Consider the following 24993-nt stretch of genomic DNA (forward strand, 5'->3'; position numbering starts at 1 on the left):
TGCAATTTCAGAGTATTTTCTCATCCTTTTTTTCACTGTTACAGCTTTTAGTGACTTTAGTGATATTGTATCAACTTCCCAGTTGGCAGGACATCAGATTACCTGTTAGAAAAATAATTTATATTGGCACTGTTTTACAAAATAAAAATTATAGATTTCAGATGACGTGGTTTTCAAAATGGAAGAAAAGCATGGTATTTAAAATAGAAGAAGGGATGGAATAAAGGAGTGGGCAGAATGGGAGTAGGGGACAGAATTATCAGCCTCAGACTCTTGCAGATGTGATTTGGGTGCAAAAATCTCTGAGAAACAGAACTGTTGTAACTGTAACGTCGATGAAATCACCCTAATGTCTTCATACAGCTTTATGGAACATTTAAGGTACAATATCAGAAGTGGTACACAACTACTGCTCTTCATTTTGTTACAACTGTGCTCACTTCCTACTACAGTTCTACACATCAGACACATTCCTTCCCCCCTTCCTCTTGAACTGTATTTATTTTCTTTGTATACATGTTATTTTAAGATGAGAACTTAGTCACTGAATACCTGAAAGCTGATGTCCCCCATACGTAGAAATGAGAAATTTCTGAGAAAAAAAGACAGACATTATGTACATTTTCTCTCTCATGACTAACAGACAGTATGGTATTTTCCATCAGTGTTATTTGCAGATATAGTTTGGACATCTGTTTACCCTAGAACTTAATTAAAATTGGAGTTCACCTTGATAAATATATTTAAAAAATTGTTTTTTCCCTGGTTTTATTTTTATCTACTTCCTGCTGAAGGCAATGCAGTGCCTGCAGCCCAAAGCTGCAGCTCTGAGCACAGGCAATGCCCTGTACAAACTGATGGAGAAGAAGCTGACTCCCACCTTTACTACCCTGCTCTGAAACAGACAAAAGGTCTCATAAAATAACATGAAAAGTCAATACTAAGATGTATAAGCCAAACTCTTTTGATGACCAGGCATTCCCAGTGCACTCAGAAAAACAGGTCATTGCCCCATGCGTATTTTCAGTGGGTAATTAGGAATAGTGAATGCAGCGGTGAAAAAGAAAGCAAACTCCACAGGCACACAGGCAACAGTTTAACCACCACTCCACCTCATGCAGGACAATTTAATTTAGGCATTGTTGGTGCTCTTTTTTTTTTTTTTTTTTTTTTTTTTTTTTTGTCAGCTGTTCTTTTCCTCTTCTATTTAGGCTGTCTGTTGTTGGAAGCAGTGACAATTCTCTCATCTTCTGGTACATGTGGTTGTGCTGTAAGCAGCAAATGGGGGGCTGTCATCTCACATAATTACCTGAGTTTGCTTGAGATGCCAATGACTTCACTTAAAGTACACTGTGGAGATGTGCTCCATGAGATACACAAGAAGAACCTTTTTTAAGAGCTCTGCATTGCTCTATTCTGAACCATCAAAGTCTAAGCAATAGCTTACACTGGAAGAATAATGTAGTCATTAAAGCTAGGTACTGTTATTTCCAGTGATGTAGACATTTCTTGGCAGTATGGTATGCTAAACACAGGTTATTTTATCCTAGCAATAGCTCCATATGACGTCAATCTGACAGCTCTTTCACTGACAATACCTCCTGAAAGATACTTTTGACATGAACAAACTTGTAAGAAAAATATATTATACCATTGGCAAGTCTGTTTCACAGATTTCCCTTTCAATTTTCTTGGCTACATACTTTTTAGAAGAAAATAAGTATTTTTCAAAAAAAAATTTGAAAGGCTTCATATTTGTCCAAATATGGATTAGTCAGGTATAGCTCACAACCTTATCCAGAGCAGCAGAACTATGCACAGAGGACTTCTGAGTTTGGGCTACCCTCAGCCAATACAGAGCTATTGCCCATTTGAATTCTGCAACTCTTTCCTCACCTTGGAAATTAGAAGCCTCATATGAAAGCTAAGTATGTAACATGGATTTAATTCAGTATTTACCAATTATTGTGACCAAAATAAAAGGTATTAGAAGAACTACAAACTTTGATAACACCTTTCACTGGGAGAGGAAAGTCTTACACACTCCCAGAAGTTCTTTATTTCTGATTGCTACCCATGAAGTATATTATGAATGACTAAGGTTTGCCAATATATTACATTTCTCTGACAGAGGGAATGACCTTATTTGTTTTGCACTGTTTTGCAGATGGAAATTTCTTCAGGTCTGAAAGTGTGAATTACCCTGCAGCTTCAAGTCTAAACATATTTTATTGACTTTAGTATCACTGAAATATAAGCTAAAGGCTCTACTTTTACTATATATGATAAATTAAACCAACACCCAGAAAAAAAAATGTATCACTGCGTGTACTTTTTCTTCTGTGAAGAGGACTAGACAACAAACATAAGCATCCTGTAAGATATAATATTTCAACAGTACACAGACAACATTGCAGTAAATAGGTTAAATTTATATATAGACCAGATTATACTAAAATACAGTAGAACAAAACTATATTTGAAAATGAGGCTTTTATTTATGTTGACTCAAAATGACCTAAATCTAAATATTCATAGAAGATGGAAAAAAATAAGTCACAGTGGAAGTGACTTATTAAGTGTTCATAGGCATCATATTTGCAGTGCAGTGTTAATTATATTCACCTAACACAGAGCACCCAGGGCATCAACAGGCAAGCTGAGAAAAAGGAAAATTTGTTATCACAATTTGGCATGTGGGAAACTGCTGCTCATAATGACTCCATTTCTTGCCCTGGTCACTCACGTACAACATAGGGCTCAGTTACAAATATAATTTTTTTCCTATGCTGCTGATAAATATCTTAAATAAAACATCCTTCCTCCAATTTCTGAGCTAATGGTAACACTGCAATATCCAGGGCTGTAAGGCTGATCCTCATACCCAGTCCTCTCTATTCTTACATCATTCTTTTTTTTCCTAAACTGAAAGACTAGGAAAGGAGCTTCCTCATCCCCATAGTGCTTTTAAAACTATTTCCCCCCACCATTTTCACTGTGAAGAAAGCATTCCTGGGCTGCATCCTCCTGTGGTGCAGCAGGATAGACCAACTCATTCAAGCTACTGCCAATCTGAACTTATATCCCAGAGGATAACAATGAGCTTCTCTTTCAATTAATGGATGACTTTTTACTTTTATGAATCAGCTTGTCCTTGACTTTTTACATTGCTGTTAAATCACAATGTTTTCCACTATCATTTCACATTCCCTGTCTGGAAAGGGAGCATACACAGAATCTATTTTCAACCACAGCTACCATTTTGCCAGCTCCTAAAGAAATTGAATTTGCAATTGTTGGAAAGGACATAGCAAAGGAGACAGGTCTGACCATGAGTGTCCCTACCGAAACTCCTTTCCCGTGATTTACTCTCCTCAAAGCTTTATTCCTGAGATGACACAGAGCTAGAGCTACCTCTTCCCACATTAGTGAAGACTGGAAAGCTGTCTTATCTGGAGTCATAGAATGTTAAGGATTGGAAGGGTCCTTAAAGACCATCTAATCCCATCACTCTCTACCATGGGCTGGGACTCCTCCCACTAGAGCTGGTTGTTTAAGGCCTTTTCCAGCCTGGCTTTAAACACTGCAAGGGTTGAGTCCAAGGCCCAACCTTATCTAGTTTTTAGTAAATACTGGTTCATTTGTCTAACTTGAGTTGGCTTATCTTGATTTAAAAGAGGTATGGATTAGTTCTCTGCTTCTGGTTTCATAGGACAATGGAACTCATTCAATGGAAGTGAAAGATGACTTAGTCTAACCTAGAGGGCTGAGACCACATGGTCACACCCACTACATTGTGGGGCTGGTGCTGCCAGAGTGAACAGAAAGCAAAGGACAGAAAAACACAAGGTCAAGGTATCTATAAACCTAATGGTTTTACTGGAAATTATGCCTCTGTAACAGAGCCAAGATTGTAGATGCATTTTTAAAAGGAAAATGTTGCCACCTATTTTTCAATTTTTTCTGCCTTCTTTGTGTTGCAACCTTGCCATTGGAAATTAAGTCCATGCTGCCTGCATCTGGGTTTCCCTCTCAATTTTTCTGCACAAGAATTTGACAAAAATGAGTGCTGCTTTTGCTGTGTTGGTATCTGTCGCAAGATTTGTAATAAGTTCATGGTTAGGTGCACTCATAAGTGAACTTGAGGGCAGTGGTACAGTCAGTTAAACATTACCACTGTATATTAAAAACAGTGGTAGGACAACCAAGCTGTACTCTTAGACTATGTACACAACTTAAAAATGAAATACTGCCCAGAGCAGAAGATTTTGAATACCAATGCCCTTTAAAGGTAAGTTTGTGTTTCAAAAATTAGTTAAGTTATATGAAAATAAGAAAACAGTTGAGAACATTTTCCCTCCTAGGCATGAATGCTGGGGACAGAGTAAATTTGCATTAAAAAAGATTTTCACCACAATTATGATTTAGAGGAAATTTGGCTTGCAAACTGTGTGATGATGTCTTTTTTATTTGACTGATTATGAAAAATCCTTTAGCTAACCAGATATCATCCTGTCTGCATTTGATAATTGGCTTTTTTTTTAATACTCACTTTTTAAATGGATTACTTTCACAGAATTTTCAAGAACACTTTGAAGAAAATATACCAATTAGGCACTATAGAGGCTTTGTTTTTCTTTTCTACCACTACTACTGAAAGGAGTCCTCCACTCTCCAAGAATATTTGCCAACTTACCTCGCAAATCAGCACCTGCCATCTGCAACCTTACAATATATTTCAAAACATAGTTTTTACTTAGTCAAAAACACTCATTTTATAATACAATAGTGACCTAAGAATTTAACAACCTAAAGTGACACAGAAGTTGGAGAAGTCACAGCAGAAAGAAATGGTTGTATTGTTTATAGATTCTAAACTGTAGTCGCTGTGGTTGTAGTGTTACATTTTGAATGACAAATTTGCTTCTGTGGGTACTGTATTTTATTTGACACCACTTTATTATTGCCTTGAGTGAAAACAAAACAACCTCAAAAAATACTCATTGTGCCCATATTGCTGACAGATAGTGTCTGTCATACACTTGTGTGCAGCAGTTGCAATATTGTGTTTTCCTTCTTCTTTAACCTGGACGTGTGTCACTCATAAGCATGGACTGGGGTTATAATAAGTATATGCTAAGGCTAATGATGCTCTCAGACATCCTTGGAAGTGGGATTTAGTCAAAACTTTTTCTGTACATGCATTTCCACTTCAGCTGTGATGTTTCTCAGCATTTTCAGGCAAACCTAATTCATCATAACTCTCACATAACATTTTTTGTTTTCTGCATATAGGAAATAATTTTTAAATGTTTTTCTCCACCTTCCTTTCTGATCAGTTGCAAACAGAACATTAGAAATTAGGAATTTATATTTATTTTTTTAGGAGGATCTTTTCAATGCTCCATTCTTCCTCTGCTTATCATTCCAGTGTCAAGCCTGTAAGTTCAAAAGTGCACTCCTTTTTTGCCAAAACCAGAAGACCCATTTTATGTCTGGTAAGCCATTATTTTCTGAGGGAACAATAATGGAACTTCAGTCCATTTTAAATGATATATTGTCTGTCAGCCAAGTAGCTCTGCTCTGAAAGGCATGGCCCTGACAGTCGGACCTGGCTTGCGTGACTCTGCTTAATTTCGTGTCTATCGTCGAAGTGCTGAATGTGGTCAATACCACAAAAACTACTTTAGAGGTTTCAGAATAGTTTGAATATTGACTTATGTGGCAACAAACACATATGCAAGAAAGTACAAACTTTCAGTGCTATGCCTGTTGCATTCAAACAAAATCTAGTTAATACATTTCTTCTGTTGCCCTATTGCTTTCTAAATCCAATGGCATTATTACATAATGGATATGTGAAACATGAGGCAGATCAAACTCTCTCTGTTGGACATCCATTGAACCAGCCCAGAAAACGGTTTTGTTTTTTTTTTTCTCTTTAAATTTGTGCTTTCTGAAACTACAGAAGATTATTATTATTCTAGAGACAAACTTTATGAAATTACAGCTTTGAAAACACCATGAAAACATCAGCATTGCACAGCTGAATTTCTGAGCAGTAATGTAGAAGACTGGAACCAAGCCACAAATCTAATTACAGGAAGGTTGTTTTATCCACAGACCACCTCTGCAGGCATTGCAAAGGGCCTCAGCAGCACTCACTCAGATAATCTATTGCCACTAAAGAGCCAGGTTTGTCCATCTCCCCCCTACTTACATGGCACTGTGCGGAGGTAGAGATTGTCTCTTATGATCTGCTGGAGCTCATGGTCCACCGAACCTTTCTGGAACCGTAGATTGAGGTAGTGACGAAGGTCCTTATCAACGATGCCTCCTGTCATGGAAAAGACAAATGAAAGTACAATTTAAAATTATATTGTTTTGATGGAAGCAATGAATCAGTTGTGAAGTCTTTGTGGCTCATTTTCCTTTATGTTTCTGTCATGATGGAGGACAAAAGCACACAGAGCTTTCTGGTTAAAGCATGTGGTTGGTACAGTATCTTTTACTACTGATAATTGTAAAGGTTAAAAACAGTTAATGACAAATGACTGGCTAAATCTGTACATTCAGAAAATATAAATGACTGGCTAAATCTGTACATTCAGAAAATACATAGATGATTATAAACAGAGCTGTCAATTTTCTTTCTGCACAAAACTTGAATATATTTTTACCATACAACTACATACATATGTATCTAAATAATATATTAGGTATTATATTTCCCATGACCTTGTACCAATTTTCCATTTCTTATTAAACTAAAAATCCTGGTTCAAAATCTCTCTGCAGTGTTCAATGTTTTTAGTCCATGTCTAACCAGAATAAAATGTGGCTGTACTTAGCAATCATATAAATGTTATATGTTTTTTTTATTCCTTTCTGATATAACTCACAATTGAAAGAGAAACTACCAAAAACAAGGGTTCATATTTTATTTCTACCACCAAAAATGTCATTACAACATCTCAGCAAAGCAGTACAAATGGGAAAAAAAACTGAGTTAAAAACCTTGTATTTGCCACATTTACTATAACTTTAGGACAAAACAATTTAAACTAGTGACTGGTGTATCATCTTCCACTATGAAAGGCATATCTATAAATCTAATCCAACATGATTAATAAGCATTTCCCAATATAGTTCCTCCCCATTTCTTTTAACCTTGAATAAGGATCACATTTATAATTATGGAGATGTCTATAAATAACTCAATTTCTTCTCTCTTTGAAATTCTGACATAGGAAAAATATAGAAAATCATTACTACATTGAGTTCTGACATATATTCCCAAGATGAAAAATTGCAAGTAGATAGATCCCTAACTTGTTGCTTCACACATGCAACATTAAAACATTTTTTCAAATGTCATTTGCTATTGAACCCTCTGCCAAAAGTCTTATTGACTTAGACTATATAAAGATTTTCCTGTAAATAGGAACACATAACATCCCTACCAAATTATTTGAAAGTCACTGCAGAGCACAAACGATTATAAATTAAAATATATTTCTTCTTACAGAAATTCCTATTTATCTGCCTACTATAAGTCCATAATGTTATTACTGCTGCTTTTTGTCAGTAACTTCAACACCTTTTGTTCCAGGTTTATAAAAGCTTATAAATAATTTCTCTTTTCTTTAGCTAAAGGCAAAAAGGCCAGCAAACTTTCATAATTAAAGGAAGGAGGGAAAAAGCACCCCAGCTCATAAGACACAAAATACCTGTATGCCTGGTTCCCTGAGGCTGAGAACTTCCATATGGATCTCTGTTCCTCCAGGATCCCCAAGCTCTAATTAATCTACTACTTTGTACCACTAACCCTGTTTCTTGCAATAGAAAAGATTTTGCAGATAAGACCATCCTTACTTCTGATTTCTTGTGAGATTTCCGAGGAGGCTGTAGAGAAACTCTCTGAGTCTGCTGTCCTTCGTGATCGGCTGCAGAGAGTAAAGGTCCTTCAGCTCCTGCTCTTCTCACTCTAATATACAGAACATGCCCAGTGATGCAAATGCTTTTTGGCAGCCTGAGAAAATGCCAGCTCGAGAACAACAGCTGTAGCCTGCCCACTGACACAAACCTGAATCATTCAACTTATAACTTAGTAAGTTTAGGAACCTACACAGATTTCTGACCCTCAAAGTACATTTTTTATTTACAGCCTCTTGTTTCAAGCACAGCCATTTAGTTCATTTAGTTCAACATGTGTAATGAATGCACTAAAACCTCCTAAGCACTTCATAAAAAGGGTCACCTGATACTTTTGGCAAATTGCATATTCCAAGCTAGATACAAAAACGTGTGTTTACAGGAAGAGATGCCTACAGCCTTGCATTAGTTACATGCAATTCAAAAGTAAGTTTCTGTTTTTTAAACAGAAATAAAATCATGGTACAGGGGAACTAAAACTTCCAAGCACAATGGAAACAATATAAGTTTTTCTTAATATCTGAGTATATAGTGTAGAGTTTTGTTGATTTTAAAGAGCAGTCAGATTAACTACAATTAACTACAATGTACAATTACAAATTTTCTTCTTCAAAAGCAATTTTGTTGTCTGAACTAATTCATATTTTTCAATACTTTGGGCATAAGCTACCTTTTTTTTTTTTTTTTTTTTTTTAATCTGGTATAACAATGAATTTTTCTTCCTGGAAATTAAAATAAAATAGTTCTAGAGCCCAGAAAAACAGATGCAGTATATTTTTAGTTCATCCTTTCAATTGTCATTCTTCTGCTTTTCTGTAGTTTTACCTGATGCTTTTTTTAAAGCATATTGACTCCAGAAATGCTTTTGTGGTATTTGAAGTTCCTGAGCTTTGGAGCAGCCTGATCCTTTTGAAGCACAATCAGAACAACATCTTGCATGTGCAGTAATGGGTCCATAAGACCTTTTGCAAGGAAATTATAGTGAATTGCAAATATGTAAACCAGCCTTGATTCAGCAGCAGTGAATTACAGTTTGTGTTACAGACTATATAAAGCAATTATTATTATTATTATTATTATTATTATTATTATTATTATTATTAGTGTAATAATAATAGGACTATGTCCTCCAAAAGGCTGAAAATAAGACACAGAAAATGCTATCATTTGGTTTACTTTGGAGGGAAAGAAGAACAGCGACATTGACAGTAAGTTCATAGAGAAAGAAACAGGGGAAAAGCATTTTTACAGTCAGTAACTACTATTTAATGGTTCTGTCCAGCCCCGGTAGACAAGTGACTGATTTTGTTTCTGTAGAATTCAACTTCCATTTATTTTCTCTTTTTGCAAAATGTTGAAAGTTACAGAGATGTTGAAAAATTCCTGACACGAACCTAAGCCCCGTCTTTTCTCTTATTCCCTGGCTGCCCACAGTGGAGGAGCTGGGGACAGTGCTCAGGGACCACCGGTGCCCATCGCGCCATTCCACGGATCCCCGCGCTGCCCGGGACTCTCAAGCTGGGGCTCAGAGGGAAGGAGCTCCCCAGGCCACATCCTGCTCACTGCATGTGACAGCAGCAGGAAGCACTGGTGTGTGTCAGAGGTATTACACAGCTCAAGCTTTAGGAGCCCAACCCAGAGACCATAATATAAAGGGTTCTTTGGCCACTGCCACAGGAGGAGGCTGACAACTGCATGATGGAGCATTCACTGGCTTGCAGCCAGGCAGTGCTTTTGTGCTTTATTTTCTTTTTGCTGGCTTGAGGCCTCTGCTCTGTTTCAGTTTCATTTCACTCCAATGAACCCCCTTGCTTTGCTAGCTGAGAAACATAGTTTGTGAGTTAAATACTTCCAGTAATGATCTCTTGCATAATGTATGTGTGGTTTAGGTACAGCTACCAATCATGATGGCAAACTCATAACCATGACTGAAGTTGATTCCAGACATTATAAAATAAGACACACTTGGCTGAACTAAAACCTGCTCTGTTTGCATGTTATACTTATGAATCTAATGAGCAAAGAATAACTTTTTACAGTATTCTAATGCATTTATCTAATGTCTGCTTGTCTTTAAAAAAATCTAGTAGAAAAGTCCAATCAGAAAAGAAGTACAGTAAAAAACACACAGAAAAAAGGGTACTAAATAGTTTCTAGCTCATTAGAAAATTCAAATCTGAAGATAATTGCTATTTCCAAGAAAATGGCAGGGACAAAGGTTCATAATTTTCTCTAATTCTAAAAATTGCAACAGTTTTTTTGCAACTTCCTATGTGCTAACTCACTGATGCTCCAGCTGGAGTCTACACTTGCATTATACTTTCCATGAAGAACATGTAAACATGAATATCCCTCTTGTTCCTGCTATGGTAGCTCTAAATAATTTGTTTGGTGCAAATTTTCAACACACACTCCTGAGTATTCACCCATTAGTATTTGCTTATTTTGTATCATAATCTTTCATTGAATTGACTTCCCAAAATGTGGTGTGGTAAATTATCAGGATTTTTTTTAACAGAATATCAATTGCATCTCATCTGAGAATAATTTGCCTTAGATATTTTATTTGCTGGGATTAAAACTTAAAAGATTTCAGTTTCCCTGGCATTTATAAATACTCCTGGTTAGAAATATCTAATGTAAGCAAGACTTTTAGATCTTTATTTGCATATGCACATGCTCTGCATCTGAAGAAACTAAAGGAAATATCTTAGTATAGCTACTCTGTGAAATCAGACAAGCTCATAAACTTTCAGTATAAACTACTCCCTCTCTTCTACTGCCCTATTTTAATCAGATTGGCTCTCCCTTTTTTTTTTAACAAGCCTCTACTTCTGACTGTAAACATAAGCCATATATTTGGCAAAATCAAATGCATTGAATGACCTGACTCTGACCAGCTTCAGCAGGAGTACTCTACTGGAGAGTCTCATCCAAATTATTTATTCAGGTGGTATCTGCAGCTTCATATCCATACCATTGGGTGGGTCCATGGCCATCTGACAACAGTTCAAGTTTCTTCTGCACCTCTGCAGTAGAATACGTGCAAATTGGCGCCTGCTAGATTAATTTATCTTTCACTGTTCACAGATAATCTAATTGACCTTTCTATAAGTAGCATAAATGATGACCTAAGTTCTTTAGATCAGCTATATCAGGAATATCTGATTTATTATTTTTATTATCAGCTATATCAGATTATTATCTGATTTATTATTATTATTCTTTTACCCAGGAAGGTAAGTGGAACAATATTTTTTTTGTGACTCTCTCTGAGATATATCAAGAAAATCATAGTCATCACAGGTAAAAAGCTGTGTGCATGGTCTAAGTGCTCATTTCTGAATGTCTTTTCAAATGGTCTGGTAAGAATCCAGAATATCTGAAATTACCCTAGAGAACCCATTTTAGTAATTTCAATCATTTTAGTGACACAATGACCACTTATCTTTAAACATCTCTATAATTTTTTTCATTCTGTTATATACAACCTATTGTGAGGTGACCTATAATTCCCCTCTTCCTGTTTTCTTCTCAGACCCACACACCTCCAGGCTGATGCAAAAAATGAGCAGCAGTGAGGGATGGGCACCATACAGCTGTGAGAAAGTTCATGTCAGCCACAGCTCCTAAACACTCCCTCTATCTTACATCCTGAAAGATTTTAAGCATAAACCAAAATTTCCTGCTGTATCCCCCAGTTTTTCCCTAGACGATCCTCTCAGAAGAAGAGCACCACAATTCCTTTTTCCCCTCCCACATGTTCAGTGATATTTTATTGTAATAAACTTAAAAAAATAACCTTTAGAAAGCCTTAATTAAAGAAAAAAATATGATTACCACTAATCATATGAATTAATTTTGTTTGTAGTAAAAATGGTACTTTTTAAGAAACTGAAATATGTCTTTTTTAGTGCTTGATTAATAAAGATCTCAGGCATTTAAAACATATGAGTCAGTATAAGATGATTTACTTTAATAGTTTCTTTAACTGGCAACAGTTAACCAGAAAAACTACTTTTAAGAGAGAATATGAAAATTCCAAATAATGTGAAAATATTTGGTTGGATTTTATAAGGATTCATTATTAAAAACCAGCCTGTAGTTAAGACTATTATTTGAGGGAAATCATTCTCAACAAACCTATATAGTGCTCAGAGTAGTATAAAGATGAGTGTTGGCATTTCCCCAGTCACGGTATAATGGGCGTACTCAACAAGGGATGATCCTTCAAGTCTCCATGCAAAACATGTAAACACCATAATAGTAAAAAAACACTATAGTAAATTAAAAGAAGCATTGATTTCACTGCCAGCCATCAGCTGAAGATCACACATTTTATTTTAAAGCCTTTCTATCCCTAGATAAAACTGTGCATCATCTTTGCACTTCTGCCTGCCTTTCACCACTATCTTCAGCCAAATCTGCCATCTGAATTATCTGCAAAACCTCAAACCTTTGGGGTGCGCTATGAGCTCTGTGGAATGTGTGTGATGGAGAACCAAGAGGGAATTATGCAAGAAAATCCTCAAGGAAAAAATGAATTTCTTTCATATTTGAGGCTACTGTAATAAATTGTATTCCATGATCCTTTAATGGAGCTCTAAACAAATTTCAAGGCTTTGGATAAAACTAGATCTTGGTATTCTTCTATGTGCTATATACAATGAAAAACATTTAAAGATCTAATTTATTGATGGGAAATGGCCTTCTCTTTCACAGCTTGCTATTTTGTAGTCTTTCTCTTTGGGTATGGATTTTATTACTGACCTTTTTGCTTAGGGATCTTTTACATACACATGTATCATATTTATAACACTTAGCCTTGCATCCTTAGCTTTATCTTTTGATTTCTTCCTCCTAGCATTTTAAATTCAAAATTTTAAAATACAGGACTGTAGGACTTACAGGTTAAACTGCATGGGGATGACACTACATCCAGACTATATTAAAAAATCTGCAATAAGTTCTAGCCAATGACTGATTTTCTCCATTATGAGAATTCATATTTGGATGTATGTCTCCATAAAAATATATAATTCCCTAATCTCTACAGATGATATATTCTACCTGCTCTCCTCAGACCAAGAGACTGGCTGAAGTTTGCACACTCTTTGAACTTCACAGGGGAGAAAGTTTCCATTTTGTTTCTGGGAACAGAGGAGTCCTCACTGCCTAAGGACACCCTGGGTTTAATTCAGCACTGTGTTACACCTGCCTTTGTTGTACCTTCTAGGGTAGTCTGAGGACCAGATAAACAGGATACCCTGGAGCAGCCACAAATGAGAGCAGCACCACAAGGGAAGACTGATTCTAGGAACACTGTAAAAACATATCATTCCCTGGATTTATTTTCTTAGTTTTTGTGGCTAGCCTCAAGCCTCTGTTTGAAATGTGAAGACACAAGTGTGCACTGTGCTGGAAGCAAAAATGTGGTTTGTAATGATATAGAGAGGTTGTGTCAGCAGGAGAATCAACTGAGCCAAACACATCTGCATTTTGTACTTTACCTCAGATTGCTGAACTTCAGCTCTTATTACAATATAGAGCTCCACTCCTCATGCTACAGAGAGAGTTTTCCATTGAGTTTTCCACTGCAGCACCTTCCAAAGGCTGCTATCAGCATGCAACATGGACTTTCTAATCTCAAAGTCACCCCAAGTCAACCTCAAAAAATGGACATTTACCCAGTAAAATAATTTTGTACCTTTGTTCTTTAGATGTACTTTGTTTTGTTTTCTTCAGTTAATTTACTGCTGAGCACAGTTTTAAATTGAAGCTGCTGGGAAATGCCATGATTTAACTGGCTGGTGAAAAAGTCCAGCTGTCATTCCTGCAACAGAGAGGACAGTTTGGGGCACTTTGCTTTCAGAATACTCATCTTTTATTAGCTGTTCCATTTAATAGGTGCATAAATAAAGTGATGTTCAAATAATATTGCTACTGTCTACAAAACCTGTTTGGAAATGAACTGCCTTTTACTCCACTTTTTCAAATTCTCTAAAGCTAATTATGAACCAGCTGTTTGTAGATGCCTCCAGTTTATGAATGATTTGATTTTTAACTGACACACAAACTTTAATGACTGCTACTGAGATATTTAAAAGACTCATGTTGTTCCTACTAGACTTGCTACAAGGCAAATAATTATCTTTACAGATGTTTTTGACAAACATAAAATTGAAAGATATTATACTTACAAAATGAGACTGTCAAAACCCACACTCATCCTGTGCAGTCATATAGAAGCCAGCAATATTTTCTCTTGAAATTTGTACATATTTACAGAAGTCTTTACTAGCAGCCAAACACTACCTGGCATTTAGATGCTCCCACTCTGGGAAATCTCCTTCTATTTGGTCAAAGGGTGTCACAACAGAGTATGAAATTTGCTAACACCAATGTTTGTTATGTAACCAAGCTCTCAGATACAGCTCGCAAAGTTCTAGAAACTTACTTCAAGAAGTCAGTTGGAAAAGGGAAATAATACATCTTATTGGTATTTTTCTAAAGACAAAACCTCTTTGGAAACTGATGGCACATAAAGATGAAAACTCACAGAACGGGTTTAACCAGAGATTGACTATATCATACTAAAAACGTTTGAACAGACTAGTAAGGCTGGTTTTAGCTTCAGAAAAACATTTATATTGTTATTTGAGTTGGATATATTTCCAGGAAGATGCTTTGTGTTCTGGGAAGATCTATATTAGTCAGAAATGTCCAACAGACAGATTTAATTAATGAGGGAAAAAAATGTCATAAAGATGTAAGAATTTTATTTTTAATCAAACTGTAGCAAAATATTTTTTATGTGTATACTTGGAACTAAAAATAAACACCCATGTGCTGCTTACTGACATGTTATTAGGAAAAAAAAGAGACAAATTGAGTTCTCTAAAAAATGCAGCATTAATCTGTAATACACAGTAATGGTGATAATGGGGGCCTCGTTTGCTCTGCCTGGATACAAATTGTGCCTCACTCCATCAGTGTAATTCTCTGTGCTTCAGGGGTGACTCACCCAGCACCAAAACATTGTAAACTCTCTTGGGGTCAGCTGGTGGATGCCCAGAACACCTGCAAGAAGGGCCTGCTCAGACAGTATTCCTCAGGAATTCCACACACATCTCACTGTAGCAAAAGCCACCTCTGCTGTCCACATCCAGAGCCTCTGCAGTTCCCCCTGAGCTCCATTCTGGGCCACCTGCCCCTAAAACCCTGTGCTGGGAGCTACATGGATAGACTGTCAGTCTTCATGAAGGTTCTGTAACAAGTTTTGTTATTCAAGCAAAAGCAGAACTTATATGTTCAAATTCCTTTTCCAGTGGACAAACATTCTCCTGTCCTTGCTTTGCAATGGATAAAGGCAGCTCCTCACTAAAGGAGACAGAAATTGATCCTCACCTTTAATGGAAAAGTTACTGTTCTGCTTAATACTCTTTTTCTATTAATATATCAGTACAACTGTTCATTTACTAGTGAAACAAATATTCTTTTTCTCTAATACCCTTTTCATTTTATCTCTGTGGAAGACAACTGTGATGGAACTTTGAGGTCTGACATGTATTTAAATAAAATATGAAAGACTGAATTGGAATAGGGGCATAATTTTACCAGACTTGAATTATTTGAAAGGTATTTTACTTAAATCATAGCTGCACAATTTTAATTGCTTGAGATAGAGACTTATTTTCCTTACTTCTGGAAATAATATTGCCATATTAATAGGCTGTGAATTGCTGACATTTTGTAAAAAGAAAAATTAATCTGGGTGAAAGAATCCCAGTAATACACAATTTATGAGGGAAGTAAGCTCACAGAGGTTACCATTGTATGAGTTCTAATAATAGTTTAAAAATATGATTCAGGTTGGTATCTGAATCATGGCAGCCCAGTTTTTTAAAGTCTTTGTAGCATCTCAGTCTGAATTCATAATGTACCATGAAAAGTCACTACTATAATACATTACTTTCTTGCTTTCTAATAGTCATAAATATCACAACAGCATTTTGCAGACTTTGTACTCAAGAAACTTGTCAATTGCAAACTCAGTTTTGCAATAGATAATCTGAACTTTTCAGAGTTCACAAAATTATTGATAATCTCTGAGACTGAATTGCATATATGTTATCAAATGTGTTTCCTTCCCTGAAAATGCTGTTTTCCAGAATCAAGTTTCATTCCTATGGCTTTCATATCAAGTCAAAAGAAGAGTAAAACGCTGAGAAAAATTAATAGGGGAAATGTTTTGCAGCTGTTTTTCAGCAATGGGAAATTAAGCTGCAAATAAGCCTGAGGTTGAGAAGGTATCCTCCAGTTTTACAAACAACACAATACTGAGCATCAGTTACGTGTCGCAGCTCTCTGTATCTCACTTGTGTGGGATGCTCCTCTCAGCTTGCAGCCCACAGTGACACCACCTTGCAGTTATCACACAAGTTAACCAGGACAGTCAGAAAATTTCTTAGCACACAAAACGAAACGAATCATGCTGGAAATTGCAAGAGCAAGTGGCACATCTGTCCCCAAGCCAAGAGCAGGTGAGTGCCTGGGCGTGTTGAGAGGCCACTGGAGCAGTGGATACACTGGTTAGCCCTTGTGGGATAACAGTGAAGTGGTGATATGCCCTGCACACTAAGAAACCTGCATTTCAGGCAAGACAGAAGGGAGTGAAGACAGCAGAGTGCTTGATGTCACTTGGAACAAATTCTGCTCTACTAGTGGAACAGGTCATTATTAGGCTTAAAAACAAATCAAACAAGATATAACTAGACTAGCAGTAGATGTAATGTTTAGAGATTTACAAGAAGACCATTCTGAGAGGGAATTAACACCCTACTTAGGTGCTAAATATAACAATATTTGTCATAAAAGTGCTCAGCTTCAGGTACCAGAACATTTCCCATCAGATAATTATTGCTCTGGATCACAGTCTGGGTCATTATGTTTGGTGGTCTGTCTCTGACAAACATTTTGTCAAGGCAAAAAAAGAACCATCAGAGTCTGGGTGTTCTGGCTGTGCAATGTGGCAGGGCAGACACTCTCTAATTCTGCCTCTGAATCACTCCCACTGAGGATACAATTCCTACAGTCACTCTTTTTTACACATATGGAAAGGAAAATCTTCCTACTTGCCTCAGAGATTAGCTGGCAGGATGAAATGAAAGCAAATAAATAACCACAAAATACAACACAGAGATTTGTAGATGACAAAGCAAATGATTTCCATGTACTTACTGCTGACAGAGCTTTCTAAGCAATGCAACACCGTTCCTCACTTCTAGGCACAGCCAGACTGCATGGGCCCATGTCTCTGGGTCAGAAAAAAATAATAGATCCCCAGCATGCAAACACAATGTAGTTTCAAATTAGCCTGCTGTCAAAAACCTACAAAAATGGGACTGATTTTCTAAAACAAAAAAAAATGAAGTCTTTTTAATGCTACTCAATAAACACTTCAAAATTGCTGTATGTGTAGCCAATAGAGCAATGCCTTTATGCCATCAAAGGTACCTTTTGTGTAGAATGGTACTTTAGCATGAAAGACAGCACTTGGTCTTGGAGCACTGAACCAGCTGCTCAGTACATGAAGAGGCTGTTATGTTCTGGGATGGTCTCAGTTGGTTAGCTGAGTCCCCTCATGCTGATTTAATTAGCACTGCTAGAAAATGCAAATGACCAAAAGAGACACTGTGTATTGTGCAAAATTAGATTGTGAAAAATATGTGTGCTTACATAATATGTTTCAACAGAGAAATAAAATGTTCCTGTTCCCAGGAGCTGTAGGCAGGCAGATGGTGGGTACTCCAGCAAGATCATGCACTCTGCCTGCAGAGACACGATGCCCTCAACCTCTGGGGAAGAGACTGCTGCTGCATTTCTCTAATACCCCAGTTTGCTGAGCCACAGAACAAAACACACAATTACAGCTGGACTAAAATTGCTCGCTCTGCATCCCCAGAAGCGGAAAGGTGTCACATCAGGGGACAAAAATGAAATGACAGAGCTGTAGGTTCACTTTGTTACCCTTCAGGCACATTGTCCCCATGGCTATGATCTACTGGACTGAAATCAATATAGTCTGTAGTTCAGGAGTATGCTTAGTTGTTTTGCACAGAATTTATTATATTTTCACAGTCATTACTTAATTAAAAGAGAACACTAGAGGGCTAAAATCATGGGACAATAAAGAATTTGGCAAGCCACTGAGGTGTGGATTAATAGTTACACATTTCCCGTTTTATCTGTGCATGTTAAGGTCAATATCAGTCTGCATATGGTACAAAGCCATTAAAAGAGCCTCAAACATGAACATTATCAAGCAGGATGTGCCTATAATTTCACCAATCTCTGTTGAGATTCTGATGCATACCCCATAAAATATTAGATCTGTACTTTCCCAATGCCATTTCCTTCATTTAATGCTACAGGCCCAATATACTGTAAGTAAATTTTAACCATATAAGAAATGCCAGAAGTCAATTTACCTTTTTCTATTTTTAACATGCTTGACAGTATTAAACTAGCATGCTGATATAATGGAGAGATCTTTGGTTTTAAATCAGAAGCTAGTAAAATTTTTCTGTTTCTTTAAGACTGCAATAAAACAGGAAATTAAAACAATAAAAGACCGGATTCTTGGACGCTTGTGCAGCTATAGAAAAGAAATTTTTTGTTCATGTCATGTATTCTCTTCTGCACACTTGAAGACTGAAAGGAAACAGAATTATTTCAGTATTTGGCTTCAAGAATTTTACCTTTACCCATTTTGAAACAATACTGTGAGGCCTCTTGGACAAATATTGGTGAACTTGGGCCTCATATGCAGAACAATGCTAGTGTGCAAGTCACATTGCTTACTCATCCTATACTAACAAGCTCAAATAATGCCAATGCCAGAGTAGGTCTGCATTCAGATTTTGGGGTATAAGGTGTCAGAGCAGAAAAAAACAGATGGTTACATTTAGGGACTCTGCAAGTGTCTCTTGCTTTAGGAAATCAGGCAAAGGCTGATGGCTCAGGATGAAACAATGCCTTTAAAATGTATATTTCATGCAATAAATAAACCATATAATCTGCTGCACTTTAGGAAGAAGGTTTTTTGTTTCAGATGTCCCTTCAGACTAAAACATGCTAAGGGTTCAATTTGAATGTTGAAGTTGCTTCTGAAGGCTCCTTGAGCTGCCATGTGATGCCCCAAAACTGTAAGGTAGTTTACATGACAGAAGAACTTAAAGATTGCATTGGACTTGCTCAATGTGAAGTTCCCAGAAGCTGTACAGATAACTGAAAAAATAATTCAGCTTGGGGATCAGTATTAAATAGAGTACAGGTCCTGCTGGCCCTGCCAGCCGCACTGAGTCCTCAGAGGAAGTGAATCCCACAGGACCAAAGCTCTTGATGCCCCAAACAAGCAAGTATTGGGTCTGTATAAATCTGCATGAGCCTAACACATCTGTATCTTTATACCTCTTTTTTTTTTTGCAATAGATGTCAGATCTAAAGAAATGCCTCATAAGGAAGGAGATATCTGTATGTGTCTGTATCAGTACAGCACAAGCCAACCACCCTAAGGACCTTCAGACTCTATAATACTGAGGGGAAGAAATATTTTTGCTTGCAGTGAAAGAACATTATAAACAAAAAATAGTTTAGATCCCCTGCTAATCAGATTTCTTTTGCACAAATAAGAAGTTGCAATGGTGTCAGAATGTCAGTTTAACTCAGATTCAGAACTAGTTTCTACATCAAAATAGTGAACTCCTGAGGAAGAACATCTAGAGCAGGGGAACTCTCTTGTTTTAACAGAGACAGTGAGGGAAGTGAAAATCCTGTTCCTGCCAGCAAAAAGAAAGAAACCAAAACAATTCAAAAAGTTATGAATGTGTGATGTTGGTCGAAGCTTGGAGCAGAACATCCATGGCTGGCTGTTTAGAGACTGACTTCAGTTGAAGCTATGATCTTATTCCTGAGGTGAATTCAGAGGTATTCCACAAAGGCATCTGATTTTTGGAGCTTTAATTAAACAAATGGAGGAGAGACATTTCAAAGAAAATTGAGTAGAGCAGTCTGTCCTGTACTGCAATCTGGAGGCATCTTTTAATCCGCAATAGACCAAAGACACCATGGAAAGGGGATCTGGGTTTTATTCTCAAGGAACATATAAAAGATGTACTAATTCACCAGTTGTCAAAGAAGAGCTGGCAGATGCCCTTATTCAGAAAGGGAATAGTCAGTGTTGGAAAATACCAACTTTTTTTGGTTGGAGCTATTTCAACGTCAAAGGAATGCTTTACATCAAGGAAAACCAAGAGGAAAGCTAACTTCTGAGGATGCTGCCAGCACTATAGCATCTCCTGAAAAGTATCAACTAGTCTAAGCCCATGGACTCATGGTGGGCCTCTCAGTGATGGCTACTTTCTGGTTTATCTTCACCAAAAATGAATCCAGCCTGCATTTTGTGATACTTATCTGAAGGAAAAACTCATGTATAAAGTTAATTTCTCACTGCAAATATGTTTCTCATACTAGAAATTCTTTCTTTTCATGCTATACTAACTTTTGCTATGTGTCTTGTTTTTGCTTCTGTTCTGCAAGCATAATGGTAAGCTGTTGCCCTAACAAGCACCCAAAAAGATACTCATTACTATTACTACTTTCAGTACTCTATACTATCACTGCTTTCATCATCATCATCATTATTATTATTAATATTAATATTAATGCCTGTATTAGTCTGTGCCAAAAATAGAACATCCCAAAGGGAAAAAAGATGCATTTTGGGATAGCAGCCAACTACTAGACCACAAACAAGAAAAAAAAAAAATGTTACTGAAAGATGCTGGATTTTAGAAATAATTTATTCAGAGTTTCAGATTCAAACTAGCCAGGCTGCCAAAGGCTACTGAAAGAATGATTGGGTTAGAAAAATGTCACTGAGCAATATTTATGTCTCTAAACTTGGAAGTGAGCATGAGACAGACTTAAGATTACTTCTTTTTTGTTTTAAGGCAAATTACATTTTCTGAATTTTTGCATCAAAAATGTGGAGAATTTAAAAGCATAATACAGACAGAAGTCATATCTGTCATTTGGTGGCTGCTGATTTGGAAAGATCAAAAATCACCCCAAACATGAGCAAAGGTATGCAATTATATTTTAAGATTCCAGATACTAATGGTTGATGTTCAAGGTCAGAAAAAACCCTTTAGATCCTTTAGTCTGACCTCCCACATGTTGCAGGATATGCTACTTCAACCAGTACAGTGACCTTTGTACTAAGCCTATTAATTAATGTTGCTACAGCTGTTTCCAGAAACATCTACAGGCATGAAGATGAGAAAAGCTGGAGACCCTTCCCTCTTTCTGTGGTGATTTCATTTGCCTTATTCTTAAAAATGTAGGCCTTAATTTTCATTTGACTGTCTCTAACTTCTGTTTCCAGTCCTTCACATTTATTGTTACTGAAAAAATGTTTTCTTAAATCTTTGAAATTTAGGAAAATAAGAAGCTGCAATTTGATGAGAAAAAATATTTTTAGATGTGCTGATCACTGAGATTCCCTATCCCTAAATTGTTTGTTATTTTTTTTAGTAGATATTTGAACAAATTTAAAATGAGAATAAAAATATTTAAAGTCTTACTTTCAGTTGTACACATATGGGAAGGCCAACAGAAAATTATCTCCTTTTTATTATTAACAATTCTTCTGTTATTGCCCACGTTTAATAACAGAGACAGGTCTGATGCCACAGATGAAAAATATGTGACATTATACAATATTGAGTGATAAACTGTAAGCAATTGTACCATTAAGGAATACCAGGAGATACCTGTGCACAAGGGACAGCTTACACTATTCAATAGTTAATAATGCCATATTAACTGGCATTTCACTGCTTCTGAAGGCTTAATTTTCTGACATTAACATTCCTCTTGCACTCAAGGGATGTTCTTTACACCAGTCCTTTAGCTAAGGCAAATGTTATTGCAGCTAGGTTTCTTGCCCCTCCCTCTCCCCAAAGCACTCTGCTGGTGGCTAAATAGCGGCTGCACTGACAGAGGAAAATATGTATTGCTGATGGGCAGGACAAAATAATGAGAAAATTATTCTGATGAACACAGGATATATGTTGAAATTTCCAAACTCCTTTTGGTGCACCACAGAAGACAGGACACCATTTTGCTGGACAGGATTATATTAGTCCTTCTACTTAACATGATTTTTTCAAATGAAGTATTATTTCATTTTCACATTTATTTTCCTGTAGATATAAGTTCCTCAAAAATGGAAGATATAACAGTCAGTGTCCACAGAGCAGATCATTGTTTATCCAACATGATAATTCTTAGTTTTCTCTCAAATTCTCCCAGTTTACTGTAACAAAAACCTTTCTCTGCCTTTCCTAGATCATGACCTAAGCTATGCCACATTTCTATAATGATTGGTATAGTACATCACTCACATCTTTCTGTAACTAAGACCTTTTTCACTGTAACTAAGACCTTTTTCACAACCAAGCTCTTCTAAGATAAACAGGTGAGCCAATGTCTTCCTGCATCTGAAAGCCTGCTGACCTGCCCAACTAAAATGCCACTTCTCTGAGCTGATTCCTGTGGCAAAACAGGACATGTAAAATTCATGATACTCTAGCCTTTTTTGTATAGCTGTGTAAGCTTGTGTTGCTTGTAAGCACTGTGGTTAAAATTTTTCATCACTCAAGGCCTCAAGATGCCTTCCTCCATGCTCCTGAAGTTTCAGTGCAAAATGAAACTGAAATGAATCAATGAAATCAATGAATCAATGAGCAAAAATGAATCAAATTCTGCTCCAACCTCCATAAACATGTTCAATCCTTTGCAACTGGTATATTAATATTTACATCCCGAATTAGATACAACGCAGAATACTCTTAGCTGAAAATAATTGCCTAAATTTTAAAAACAAGCATTTTGACAGGTCCTTTCTCCAAGAAATATGAACTGTCATTCCCTTAGAAAAGGCTTATAAGAGAGACAGATGTTTTAGGACTTTTTGAGCCTGTTTCTCAACACGATATTTTTGCTTATTTGTTTCCAGTGCTGGCATGCCTAAGAGAGGAAGAACCAAAGTTCATTTCCAGCTGTTGCATTTAAAAGTCTCAAGAAGGAAAGAGTAAATATGGCTTCCTTGCTTTAACTAATTAAAAATGTTACAAGCTTTATTTTAAAAGAAATTTAAGTTTGTGTATAAAGAGTGTTTTTATTTGGTAACAATTGCCAATTTATTCCAAGGTCATATATTCCTTCAAAAGTTATTTTGGAAGATGCTTTTCTTGCAATAAAACATTCCTTTACATGATATTAAAAGATACAGAGTATCAGTGAAATGATACTCAGACTTCTGAAAAGTAGGATTTCACCTATTGTGGTGCTGCAGCTGGCATTAGATTTTGAAAACAATTGTTTAACCAGGGCTTTCTGGAACAGATTAATTACAGACACCAGATCAACTGCTGTCAAGTGCATTACAGGTGGAAGAGAGGACCTGAGAAGCGGTGGAACTTCTCTTACCTCGCAGTAATATGATTCACTTTTTCCTTGAAGAACGAATATCTAACAGGTGATAAAAATCTATAAAAAGCCCAATCTATAAATAGCCCCTTTATTCGATATTTAGGATGCCTTAAAAATGTTAGATGTTTTTAGAAAGCTGAAGTATCTGGTAAAGAATATACACGTTAAAAATAAAGCCTTGTTTTCTTTCCTTTGTTTATTAAGTGGTCAAAAAACCTACTTCGATTTTATGTGCCAAAGGTCAATCAGAATAATGCTGTCCTCCTGTTCATAGACTGGAATCAGTTGAAGGACACATCTCCCAGGCTGGATAATAAATTCCTGCTGAGGTGCTGTCTTAGAAGATCATTCAGCAGCCTGTGCCTTTGAAACCAGCATTTGAAATCCATTTGTTAAACCAGCATATTTATGAAGTTGCATTCTGGATCAGGCAACTGCTAAATGTTTGGAAATTCTAATTCTACATACCTACAGAAAATGAGTAAGATCAAATTTCACAGCTAATCTGTTGCTGTGCTTCACCACTTGCAATTTGCACATAAACGTCTTTGCAGAAAAATACCTCAGTGGTGTTTTCACATCAGTAGGTTTTAGCCACAGCATGCTACACTTTAACAAAAATCAAATTGCTCCACTGTTAGAGAAGGACTTTTAAAAATGTGTTGATGAGTCTTACAAAATGCTTAGGATTTCTTCAATAGGATTTTTACAGAAATAATATAATCACAGAAATATGGTCCTTGGTTTTCAAGGAAAAAATTGCTTAACAAACTCGTAGATTCAACTGCATGAAAGCAGAGGTATTATGCTGTTAGCACTTACTCTCATCAATTGATTTGCTTCTCCCTGTACTCTTTTCTCCCAACATAAGGCAGCATTGTAGCTCTTACACTGCATAACCCTGAGTAAAAATGCTGTACTTATAAAACAAGGGAGTTACAGTGACAGAGGTAAGGAATGCTGCTAAATCAATTTCTTTTATTTAACTTGTTAGCCATTTGTTTTTGTCCTCACTTCCTATACTTCTCGTCTTTTACTTCTCTGTTAATACTATGAAGGAGAACTCTACATGCCTAGTATCTGCAAGGGTATAAATTTCAGACTCCCTGCAAAATCCCTTTAGGTTGGTTGCAAAACTGAAGGCAAGTTTTTTTTCTTACAAAAGAAAATACCTGTGTCTGATCTGAACTTGCAAACTCCAAACAGGCCACAGAGGGAGCGAACTGGCCATGCCTGGCTGCCCTCAGGTACGCTGGGGCACCACCTGGGCTATTCACAATTCTTACAGAGGTCAGGTCTTACAGGGCCTTACTCCTCATCCATTTTCACCACCATACACGGCTTGCTTTCATTTGCTTTCAGATTTTAATTTCTTAAAGGCCTCCCTGATGCTGTTTTGAATTGTCAAGGAATTAATGCTACAGATACTGGAACATGAAAATTAAAGATGAAAGCACCCAAACCACTGAAGCTGAAAGATTCATGACTCTCACAGCTCCA

At 36.7% G+C, this 24993-nt stretch overlaps 1 protein-coding gene across 1 annotated transcript in view; it reads right to left on the bottom strand.

Annotated features, from left to right (window-relative positions):
• The window catches only part of MAGI2 (membrane associated guanylate kinase, WW and PDZ domain containing 2), a 700150-nt gene that overhangs the window by 485142 nt on the left and 190015 nt on the right, over positions 1–24993 (bottom strand). Inside the window, exon 2 of the mRNA XM_053942436.1 lies at positions 6221–6337. Within this exon, the coding sequence (XP_053798411.1) occupies positions 6221–6337 (117 nt within the window). The remainder of the gene's footprint in view (positions 1–6220; positions 6338–24993) is intronic.

The sequence above is a fragment of the Vidua chalybeata genome, chromosome 5 (assembly GCF_026979565.1).
Source record: "Vidua chalybeata isolate OUT-0048 chromosome 5, bVidCha1 merged haplotype, whole genome shotgun sequence".
NCBI lineage: Eukaryota > Metazoa > Chordata > Aves > Passeriformes > Viduidae > Vidua > Vidua chalybeata.